Here is a 12,198-nt window from a genome sequence, read left to right as displayed (position 1 = left end):
ACCTGAAGGGAGGTTGTAGCCAGGTGGTGGTTGGTCTCTTCTCCCAGGCAACCAGCACCAGAACAAGAGGACACAGTCTCAAGCTGCACCAGGGGAAGTTTAGGCTGGATGTTAGGAAGAAGTTATTCACAGAAAGAGTGATTGGCCATTGGAATGGGCTGCCCAGGGAGGTGGTGGAGTCACCATCCCTGGAGGTGTTTAGGAAGAGACTTGATAGGGTGCTTGGTGCCATGGTTTAGTTGATTAGATGGTGTTGGATGATAGGTTGGACTCAATAACCTCAAAGGTCTTTTCCAACCTGGTTAATTCTATTCTATTATTTATTTTAGGAATTAAGAAAACAGAAAATGCCTTCATGTAACTGGTGCCTGTTAGCTTGCACCATTTTTTAGGATTATATTCATGGCTTGGTGTTCTTCACAAGCATACACCATAAAATACTCTGGACAAGATTTTCAAAATTATTTGAGTAGCTGATTCTTCATAGCACAACTTTCACCCTTTAGCTTTGCAGATTGATCCTGGCTCCTTCTGAACCCTGCACCTCTCACTTCTGTATGCCCCAGTGCTCTATTACCTTTCTAATACAGGGTCTGGAAATTCCCTTTCTTATTATAGTAAAAACTTCATTTGTACACACAGTGGTGTTCATTGGGCTTTTGAATTGATCAGAAAAGCAATGGAGTGGGTAAGAAGAGTTGAGAGGTGATTTCCATCTATCTGCTATCTACTTGAGTTTGTGAAAGATGGGGGATTCTGCTACCAAGAAAATAGTGAGTATCAAGTTTATCTGTCAGTTCTACTTCTACTTAAAACATTTAATCACATAATTATTTAACATTATTCTTTAGCAGAGTTATTTTTTTCTTGCAGCCTTACATAAAAGGTTTAAATTGAGGACATTCAATCTTATATTATTATTATTGAATAATAATTCTCATAGTCACAGACTTAAAAGTATAGAACAAAAGGGTCTTATAATAACTAAGTCTTGATTTTACATGTATGGAGTATTTTGCTTACCTGCAACTCTCATAGGAATACCTTAATGATTCATTTGTTTACATCAATCTCTTTGGTTCCTTGCACATCATGAAGTACTTTTAAAATACCTTTGTTTTGATTTCTTCTAAAATCTTATGTACTTATTTAATGGCATGATCAAGAGAGAGTAATGTATTGATTCAGTTAAGTGGTAGGATATCCTTTGCAGATGCAACATTATGATAAACAAAGAAGTAATAAGTATCTTCATAACATCTCTGTGGTTTTGGTTGGATGGTTTTGTAGTTCCTAGAGTGTCCTAAAATGCAAACAGCAGACCAGTTCTTTTTTGCCTTTTTTGGTTAGTTTTGTTAAAAGGAATGGGTTTGGGTTGGTTGGTTTGTTTGCTTGTTTTACTGCTACCCTGTATTCTGATTCTATTCTGATTTAAAAATAGCTGATTCATGTTATTTTATATTGGACCAAACATTGAAGCCTAATAGCAAAACTGGACTGAAAGTGGTTGATTTTAATTTAGTGGGCTTTTCACAGGCGTTCAGATGGACACACATGACTTCTTCTAAATGAAGGAGCTGCACAGAATCACACTTCAGTGCTTTCTGATCTGGGGAAATAGAATTAGACACATAGTGCAATTTCTTGCACTGAGGCAGGTTCAAGTGTGTACAGAACAGACTCCACACTTACCTGTCCAGCCATTGAAAATGTTCAGAAGCAGGAGGTTCCACAGACACCATAGGTAACATGTTGCACTGCTCTAGCAGATGGAGAATGCTCCCTAGCAGTAATAGCAAAATGTTGTAAGAGGTTACTAAGGAAGACAAGAATTTAAGCAAACAGCTGCCAAGGATGGCGTAGATATACTTGATATTGTAGAGGATGCTGCTAAGAGACATACCCTTGAAGTCCTTGTTTCTAAAGTGCTCCAAATCTTTGTTTTCATGTGTGTAAGGTACTGGCTCTTTTTTAGTAAAAATACTAAGGCAGGATTTATAGTACACTCTGTATTTGAGAAGAGCTAAGATATGGGTTTCTTAACTCAAAGGGCTCTTTTAGAGTAACCGTATAAAGTGCATGATGGCAAAAGTATGAATAGAAGAGATAGCTAATTTTTGTCCATCATTGCAGTGAATTATTCAAATAGTTTGGTATTTTCCCTGTTGCAACAATACATCCCATATGGGTGTGTATGAAAAGTGTGCATTCATGTTAAAGCCTGAGTTTCACTGGTGCGGTGTGTGTTAAGGATCTGTTTCTGAGATACAATGTATTAACACTGGCTATAATAAAGGCGTTTGGACAAGCAAATAGGGTGTGATTTGTTTGCTCTTTCTTGCAAGATTTGTTTTCTTTCCTGCACGTTACATTTTAAAAAAGCTGTGCTTGCCTACAATTACTTTAACATACAAAATCCTATGGAATTTTAAAGGACTCCTTGCCCTAGTAAGAACCCCCATTCCCCAGCAGGAGCCTGTAGTGAGGTGTATGTTTCTCGGGCGTCTCCGCAAAACCTCATCCAGCTGAGGGCAGAGTCCCTTTGTACGGGGATGTTCGGCATGCTCTGTTTGGACAAGCCGGGCCCACTTGGGCACCGTATCTCCTGGATGAAAGGTCAACAACGTGAACAAGCCTTTGAGTGCCTCTTGTCACCGGTAACCACTTCCGTTCTCGATACGGCGCCACGGAGCGAAACCATACAACGGGGCCAGCAGTCATCCGCCGCTCACCCCTCGCCAGCCGCAGCGGGGGTCCCGGCAGCTGGAGTGCCGAGATCCGTCGCCAGCGCCGACGGGCGACCGGAGCGGGATGGCACCAGGTTCCTCGTTCCCGCCACTCCACTCTGAAACTAGAATCTGGCTGGACTACAGTCCACCCTAGGAAGACCAGAGCCACAGCTTTCACAAGGCCAGGCAGAAGACGGTGGCCACTAGCGAGGGGCGGGGCGGGGCGAAGCGAGGCCAGCCCGCCCTCCGGCCCCTGCTAGGGCCTCCTGCTGCTGCCGCCGCTGGTGCTGCCGCCGCTGGTGCTGCCGCCGCCGCCACCTCCGCCCATTGGCTGCCGCGGGCCGCCGCGCTGAAGGCACGAAAGCCTCCGGGCTCAGAGCCCCGCCCCTGTGCGTCACTGGCTGGCGGCATGCCGATTGGCTGCGGCCGCCGTCTCGCTCCCTCCTAGCCCGGCGGTGGATGTCGCAGCCGCTTTTCACCGTTGTCGTTTGAAATTCGGCCCAAAATGGCGGCGGCGGCGGCCGGGAGCGGGTCTGAGGCGGCGGCGGCAGTAAGGCTGGAGGGGGCGGAGGAAGAGGAGGGGACGGCAGCCGCGGCGGAGGATGAGGAGGACGGGAAGGAAGACGGCAGCGGGACTGCCACGGTGGTGGGTGCAACGGCAGCAGCCGGCACTGAGGCCGGCGGCGGCGAGAGCGAGGAAGAGGAAGAAGGGGACGTGTTCGAGGTGGAGAAGATCCTTGACGTGAAGACCGAGGGGGTGAGTGCTTGTCGCCGCCACCTATCAGCGTGGCGTCCCCGGTCGCTGCGCCGGGGCTGCGGCGTGGATCCCTGGGCGGCGTGGCGGCGGGAAGTCCTTCAGGGAGGCTGCTGCGCCCTGCAGCGGCGGGGCTGGCGGGTAGCCCGGCTGCTCCTGACAGGGCTGACGACTGCTCTGGGGTCGGGTTTCGTCCCGCTTCCTGAGGCGGTGCGCCTGAGCCGGCAGAGGTAGCTGCCGAAGCGCCGGCAGCAGAGTGGGCCTGAGAGCGCTCGCCCCTCTCCTGCTTTCCCTCACTTTCTGTGCAGGCCGGCACGACTCTGCCGGCAGTTCCTGCACGGTTCTCTCACGCTTGGACGAGACCCACGCAAAACCAAGAGTTCGTTTGTCATTGTAACTTAAGATAATTTGCGCTTGATTTTGCAAGGAAGCCTTTTGTATCTCACAGCTTTAAATAAAGATACTCCAGATTTAATCTTTTTAGTTTTGTCCACGTTAAGCTAGCCTTTGCCTGGTACGGATAATCGCAGAGGTGTTTTGATGTGAAACGTTTGAATAGCGAAAGGGACAGGACTGAATAGAGTGGAAAACGTGGAGATTTAGTGAGACTGTGTTTACTGGCTTATAAAATATGTGCATACACTTATTCCAATTAAAATAACTGTGCCTTCTCTTCTTTGAAAGTAGAAGCTGTTACAAAAGTTGATAAGACCTCAAATACCAAAAATAATACATATTTTTATTATTATTTTTAGTTGATTCTGTGTCTGATAAATATTTATTTTAGCTAATTCATGTATTACTTTAGTTGTCAGTTGTGTACATAGTTTCATAGTTTCATTCAGGGTTGGAAGGGACCACAAGGATCATCTAGTTCCAACCCCCCTGCCATGGGCAGGGACACCCCACACTAGATCAGGCTGGCCAGAGCCTCAGCCAGCCTGGCCTTAAACACCTCCAGGGATGGGGCCTCGACCACCTCCCTGGACAACCCATTCCAGGGCTTCACCACTCTCATGGTGAAGAACCTCCTCCTCACATCTAGCCTGAATCTCCCCACCTCCAGCTTCATTCCACTCCCCCTAGTCCTGTCACTACCTGAGATCCTGAGAAGTCCTTCCCCAGCCTTCCTGTAGGCCCCCTTCAGATACTGGAAGGCCACAATTAGGTCACCTCGGAGCCTTCTCTTCTGCAGACTGAACAGCCCCAACTCCTTCAGTCTGTCCTCATAGGAGAGGTGCTCCAGCCCTCTGATCATCCTCGTGGCCCTTCTCTGGACACATTCCAGCACCTCCACATCCCTCTTGTAATAGGGGCTCCAGAACTGGAGGCAGTACTCCAGGTGGGGTCTCACCAGGGCTGAGTAGAGGGAGAGGATCACCTCCCTCGACCTGCTGGCCACACTTCTGACGCAGCCCAGGATCTGATTGGCTTTGCGGGCTGCAAGTGCACACTGAGAGCTCATGTTGAGCTTCTCATCCACCAGCACCCCCAAGTCTCTCTCTTCAGGGCTACTTTCCAGCCAGTCACTGCCCAGCCTGTATTTGTGCCTAGGATTGCCTCAACCCAGATGCAGGACCCTGCACTTGCTCTTATTGAGCTTCATGAGGTTGGCTTGTGCCCACCTCTCCAGCCTGTCAAGGTCCCTCTGGATGGCCTCCCTTCCCTCCAGCGTGTCTGCTGCACCACACAGCTTGGTGTCATCAGCAAACTTGCTGAGGGTGCACATGATAGTATACAATTTGGATAGCTTTCATGTAAAGCACAAGTGTTTTGAAACCCTTGAGTTGGAGAACCTTCAGACCAAGAATTTCTCTGATTTGTGATGCTGTCATGATTGGGCTGTATCTTGCCTGAAACACCTTGATGTCTTAGGAGGTAATACCGTGTTTATATATAGCTTTATCTGTATGAAGTATTGGTCAATGTAATGTCAGGCAGTCAGACTTGAAAAAACAAGAGTACTCCCCTTTCCTCATTTTCCCTTCCCCTTCTCCCCCCAAAAGCGATAGAACTGAAAATCTGTGTACTGGCAGGGGAAAGAATTCCACAGACTTTAAAGAATACCAGAGTATATTGAGTACCATCTCTAAAAAATGCAATTGGTAAAAGGGTGTGTTACACCCCCTCTTTCTATCCTCCTTCAAGCAGGGCATTCTGTGTCAGGGTCTGACCTGTGGTGGTGGTTTGGCCCTGCCCTGGAGGCCAGATGCCCACCAAAGCTGCTCTATCACTCCCCCTCTTAAATGGACAAGGGGAGAGGGGTAAAAATACAACAAAAGCCAGTAATAGGATAGGAGCAATTTTAATAACAATAATGAGCAAAGAAAGCAAGAGTCCACATGGAAGCAAAAGCAGAGAGAGAGATGTTAGTCTCTACTTCCCATCAGCAAGACGATGGTTGGGCTCGGGAAGCAGGGCTCTCTAAGCTTGGTGGTTACTTGGGAGGATAGGTGCCATGGATGAATCCCCCCACTATCATCTTTCACTTCGTTCTTATATCTGAGCTGACATCATACGGTACGGAATACCTCTTTGACCAGTCTGGGTCAGCTGGCTCAGCCGTGTCTCTTCCCAAGATGTTGCCCAGCCTTCAATGTACTCTTGGGGCAGGGAAATGTTGAAAGGACACAGCCTGGATACTTACTCAACAGTAGCCAAAACACAGCTGTGTTATCAGCTAGTGCTGCAAAACACAGCAGTAGAAAGATGATGTGAGGAGAATTAACTGCAGCTCAGTCCAACCCTGTGTGCACTTGAGGTTTCCAGACTGTGTGCTGAGTGCAGTTAGTTTTACTGTTTGCGTGTGCCTAAGCCAGCGTGTGTTGGTTGTAGCTTTGTAGCATGGACTGCAGTTGCATCAGGTCACCTGTCTGTTGCTCTTCAGTGGGGGGGGCTATACTGCAGCGCTTCAGAAGCACAGCACAAGGTAGATACTTGCACCCACTCCTCACTTCTGAAATGACTGAAAAAGTTGTGTATTGTGTTCAAGTGAGTGTGTGTATATATATATGTACATACATATACAACGGTTTCCAGCTTCAAATTCCAAAATCAGCCACTGTTCAGCACAGCATAAGGCCAGTCAGTGTGTTCCTGTGTCACAGTTCAGAAGTGGGAGAGCTGCAGAGCATCACACAGAAGCCCTTTCATTCACAGTTGGACTGAGGAGTTAAACCTGTTGATCAATGAAACATTAACATGTCCTACTTAAGAAAGCAAGGAATAAAAGCTTGGATGTCTTTCCTTGCAGTGTATCCAGAAAGCCTTTCACGCTGTACTACAACTATACTAATACAAAAAGTTTCAATGGAAGCTGTTACATTCTCTTAACTCTGCTCTTTAATGACATGGCCCTACCCCTTTCTCTAGAAATTGGTTCTAGCCCACCACTAGTTTTCTTAGAAGCTACAGCAGTATAAAAATGCTTTGAAATGTTCTGTTACTACACAGTGATACAGAAGAAAGAGGTAATGTCAGGCTGTGTACATATCGTTAGTACCATGATCAATCTCATCCTCACTTAAGCCATACTTCTTTATTATCTTCACATACTGGATATAGAGTCATTCAACAGCCACATGGTTTCACATTTGCATTAGGCTTTATTTTATCCAGCTTTCTCGATTAATTAAACCCAGGGCTTCTAACTCATTTTGTACCTGAGCTACAAGGATCTAACGGTAACTCTGCAGCTATAGCTCGAGTCCTGCATCTGAAATGGCGTAATCCGGTACCACCAGACAGGTGAGAGCCAGTTGGCTAAGAAGCAGCTCTGTGAGAAGGGAGCTGGGAGTCCCCACAGACAAGCAAATTGACCATGAGTCAGCAGTGCTTGCAGCAAAGGCAAACAGCATCCGAGAGTGGAGCCAGCAGATCAAGGGACGTGGTTTTTCCTCTCTTCTTGGCGACACTGAAATGTGTTAGAAATACTGTCAAGTTCTGAGCTCCCCATGACAGGAGAGACATGGACATAGTGAAGTGAAAGGTTATGAAAATGTATAGGGTGCTGGAGGATCAGAGGCTGAGAGAGCTGAGTTTGTTCTGCTATAAGAAGCAAGGTTGATCACAGCATTTGTGTCTGCTTAATGGAAGGAGGTAAAGATGACAGAGTCAGATCCTTCTCAGGCGCACAGCAAAAGGATAAGAGATGCAGTGGACACAAGCTGAAACACAGGGAACTCAGAACAGATCAGAGACTGGGCAGATTTCTGAGCAACCTGATCTAGTTGGCCCTGCTTTTGCAGGGCATTTCATTAGTTCTGGAGATCCTTTATAACCTAAATTATGCAGTGACTAATAAGAAAGCTACTAGTTTATTTCATGAGTAAGCCCATTAGAAGAAAGTGAGAGGGACAAGTGAACATTAACTTGAAAACCAATTCCTGTATCAAGAGTGTATGGTTAAACTGAATTATAAGAGGAGAACTACTACACTAATGTATCTGAATATGGGCTATTTATATGTCTGTGCAGTGAAATACAGAAGATTAAATTGAAGTTTAAGGCTGAAATGTAATGGCATGCATGTACTCTTGGTCAAAGGCTAATAGTGCTCAGACAAAAACATAAACTTATGGATATAAATTCATTTAACACTGTCCAATGACAGTTATTTTGAGGCTTTCCTTCTCCAGGCTTGCTTAGCAGTGCAGGATCTTCCAGGGCATTATCAATCTACTTTTGAAGGAAAGCAATACTATTGTTTTGCCTCTTCAAAGGTGCTTTCCTTAGTACATTTGCTGGTATTTGTTCAGGAATGCCCTTCAATTTGGTGCTAGCTTTCGTCATACATCTGTTTAAAGAAATGCAGGGTTAATTAATGAAGGTGACCCTGAAGGTGAGCACGTTGATTTCAAAGCACATGTTTGTGCTTTTCAGTTAAACTCGGTGCTGGAGGTCCTGAGTTGCTACTTGTATCAGCAACATGCTCAGTCCAGGCTTATAAGCCTCGCTGAGGCAAGAAAGAGAGTTCATCTTGAGAAACAAAAATTCCAACTGCTTATTTAGGAGAAAGACAGGAGATGATATGGTGGAAAGCACTTCCTTATTCTTTCTTCTTTTCTTTATCTAAATAATTTTTTTAATACTGTTAGAACTCATTCTAATCTAGTGAAAGAACAAAAGAGATGAAAGGGTGCAATTTCATCCTCCAGGGAAGCTAAACACTGTTGAAACACTTGGTCTAGGACTTTGTAAGTAACCCTTTACCAAAAATCTTTGTAACTAACTCTGCTGAGTTGCACAGGTTCAGATTTTTGTCTAGATTTAACTTGCTCTTCTCAGTGTGTGTTTTGTTCCTAATGCAGTGCTACAGGCTGGGGTCAGAGTGGCTGGAGAGCGGCCAGGCAGAGAGGAACCTGGGGATACTGGTTGATGGTAGGCTGAACATGAGCCTGCAGTGTGCCCAGGCAGCCAGGAGGGCAAATGGCATCCTGGCCTGTAGCAGGAGCACTGGCCAGCAGGAGCAGGGAGACCATTCTGCCCCTGTACACTGCACTGGTTAGGCCACACCTCGAGTCCTGTGTCCAGTTCTGGGCCCCTCAGTTTAGGAAGGATGTTGACTTGCTGGAACGAGTCCAGAGAAGGGCAACGAAGCTGGGGAGGGGCTTGGAACACAAGCCCTATGAGGAGAGACTGAGGGAGCTGGGGTTGCTTAGCCTGGAGAAGAGGAGACTCAGGGGAGACCTTCTTGCTCTCTACAACTACCTGAAGGGAGGTTGTAGACAGGCAGAGGTTGGTCTCATCTCCCGAGCAACCAGCACCAGAACAAGAGGACACAGTCTCAGGCTGTGCCAGGGGAGGTTTAGGCTGGCGGTTAGGAAGAAATTCTACACAGAGAGAGTGATTGCCCATTGGAATGGGCTGCCCGGGGAGGTGGTGGAGTCGCCATCATTGGAGGTATTCAGGAGGAGACTTGACAGGGTGCTTGGTTGCATGGTTTAGTGATTAGGTGGTGTTGGATGATAGGTTGGACACGATGATCGTGAAGGTCTCTTCCAACCTGGTCTGGTCTATTCTATTCTAATTGAATTTATTAAGAGACATTGATTACAAATCTAACATAAGATATAAATTTCAGTATAAAACTATATGGTGTTAATGCATTATAAATCTTAAGGTTATCAACTTCCTCAGCAAAGAGGAGCAATTCAAGCCTAAATTTTTAATAAAATGAATCTTAAAACTTCCTTTTAAGTCAGTTTTGTAACTGTCAGGATAATCTATTTCAGTATAGTGGCTGGGAATTCCTGATGTGTACATTGTAGCTGTGGTTTTGAATATATTTTAGACATCAGAAATATTTTTGATACACCCACTCCAGCTACTGCAACATTTTACAACCTGCTTAGGTCTAAGTATGTGATGCAGATGGAAATAATTCTGGGAATTCCTATGTCATAGTATCATAGTATCATTCAGGGTTGGAAGGGACCACAAGGATCATCCAGTTCCAACCCCCCTGCCATGGGCAGGGACACCCCACACTAGATCAGCCTGGCCAGAGCCTCAGCCAGCCTGGCCTTAAACACCTGCAGGGACAGGGCCTCGACCACCTCCCTGGACAACACATTCCAGGGCTTCACCACTCTCATGGTGAAGAACCTCCTCCTCACATCTAGCCTGAATCTCCCCACCTCCAGCTTCATTCCATTCCCCCTAGTCCTGTCACTACCTGAGATCCTGAGAAGTCCTTCCCCAGCCTTCCTGTAGGCCCCCTTCAGATACTGGAAGGCCACAATGAGGTCACCTCAGAGCCTTCTCTTCTGCAGACTGAACAGCCCCAACTCCTTCAGTCTGTCCTCATAGGAGAGGTGCTCCAGCCCTCTGATCATCCTTGTGGCCCTTCTCTGGACACATTCCAGCACCTCCACATCCCTCTTGTAATAGGGGCTCCAGAACTGGACGCAGTACTCCAGGTGGGGTCTCACCAGGGCTGAGTAGAGGGGGAGGATCACCTCCCTTGACCTGCTGGCCACACTCCTCCTGAGGCAGCCCAGGATCTGATTGGCTTTGCGGGCTGCAAGTGCACACTGAGAGCTCATGTTGAGCTTTTTGTCCACCAGCACCCCCAAGTCTCTGTCTTCAGGGCTACTTTCCAGCCAGTCACTGCCCAGCCTGTATTTGTGCCTGGGATTGCCTCGACCCAGATGCAGGACCCTGCACTTGCTCTTATTGAACTTCATGAGGTTGGCTTGTGCCCACCTCTCCAGCCTGTCAAGGTCCCTCTGGATGGCCTCCCTTCCCTCCAGCGTGTCTGCTGCACCACACAGCTTGGTGTCATCAGCAAACTTGCTGAGGGTGCACTCAATGTCAATGTTAAGTTGAATTATTGTATTCACTCCTATGTACACAAAATGATCTATCTACTGAGATCCTCAAGACTTGAGTAGATGACACAGTGCTGTGCTGTATGGTATTAAATGTTGGCTTTTTTTTCTTACAGGGTAAAATTCTCTACAAAGTACGGTGGAAAGGATATACCTCTGATGATGATACCTGGGAACCAGAGGCTCATTTGGAAGACTGCAAAGAAGTGCTGCTGGAATTCAGGAATAAAATTGTGGACAATAAGCCCAAACCAGTTAAAAAGGAGATACAGGTATGTTTCACCTTCCAGTGTTTTATACTGAAGTTTAATTCCCTATCTGTGCTCTGGTTGTAGTGGGACTATATAAATCATGCATGGTCATTTTAGCTTGCTTTTTATAGAATCAGTGAGGTTGGAAAAGACCTCAAAGATCATCAAGTCCAACCTGTCACCCCAACACCTCATGACTACTAAACCCTGGCACCAAGTGCCACATCCAATCCCCTCTTGAGCACCTCCAGGGATGGTGACTCCACCACCTCCTTGGGCAGCACATTCCAATGGCTAACTCCTCTCTATGAAGAACTTTCTCCTCACCTTGAGCCTAAACTTCCCCTGGCACAGCTTGAGACTGTGTCCTTTTGTTCTGGTGCTGGTTGCCTGGGAGAAGAGACCAACCCCCTCCTCCCTTCAGGTAGTTGTAGACAGCAATAAGGTCTCCCCTGAGCCTCCTCTTCTCCAGGCTAAACAACCCCAGCTCCCTCAGCCTCTCCTTATAGGGCTTGTGCTCAAGGCCTCTCACCAGCCTTGTTGCCCTTCTGTGGACACATTTAAGAGTCTGACAAGATAAACAACCCCCTTTCTCTGCCCACATGCCTGTTGCCTTGTCACTGCAGCTGGATACTGCTCAGTTCACCCTCCTGCTTTGTGTAGCAGATTGAGTTTTTGCATGTTAGCTGTTAAATTTAATAAGAATACAGAAAAATTAATTTCAAGAAGGCAGAGTGCGGCTGCTTGCTTGGTTGGTGGTTGGTTGGTTGGTTTTTTTTCTGCTCAGTCTGGAAAGGAAGCATAAGAATTTTTAATTAATTTTTTTTTTAACTGTTACCTTGCTTCTGCAAAACCTTCAGGTAAATTTTACAAACCACACACCAAGCTGTGTGGTGCAGCAGACATGCTGGAGGGAAGGGAGGCCATCCAGAGGGACCTTGACAGGCTGGAGAGGTGGGCACAAGCCAACCTCATGAGGCTCAATAAGAGCAAGTGCAGGGTCCTGCATCTGGGTTGAGGCAATCCCAGGCACAAATCCAGGCTGGGCAGTCACTGGCTGGAAAGCAGCCCTGAGGAGAGAGACTTGGGGGTGCTGGGGGAGGAGAAGCTCAACATGAGCTCTCAGTGTGCAC

General features: G+C 46.9%; 1 protein-coding gene across 2 annotated transcripts in view; it reads left to right on the top strand.

Moving 5' to 3' along the window:
• The first annotated feature begins 3,153 nt into the window (after nucleotides 1-3,153).
• Nucleotides 3,154-12,198, top strand: part of MPHOSPH8 (M-phase phosphoprotein 8) — a 31,370-nt gene continuing 22,325 nt past the window's right edge. The window contains exons 1-2 of one of the 2 annotated variants that reach the window (XM_068144446.1): nucleotides 3,154-3,486; nucleotides 10,931-11,086. In XM_068144446.1, coding sequence (XP_068000547.1) covers nucleotides 3,235-3,486; nucleotides 10,931-11,086 — 408 coding nt within the window. In that variant the 5' untranslated portion in view covers nucleotides 3,154-3,234. The remainder of the gene's footprint in view (nucleotides 3,487-10,930; nucleotides 11,087-12,198) is intronic. The other variant, XM_068144447.1, reaches the window with a different exon arrangement.

The sequence above is a fragment of the Melanerpes formicivorus genome, unplaced genomic scaffold, assembly GCF_026170545.1.
Source record: "Melanerpes formicivorus ecotype bairdi unplaced genomic scaffold, bMelFor1.0.p_v2 SCAF_1, whole genome shotgun sequence".
Classification (NCBI taxonomy): domain Eukaryota; kingdom Metazoa; phylum Chordata; class Aves; order Piciformes; family Picidae; genus Melanerpes; species Melanerpes formicivorus.
Note: the sequence above shows the minus strand (reverse complement) of the source record. Positions and strands in the feature narration are given on the sequence as shown.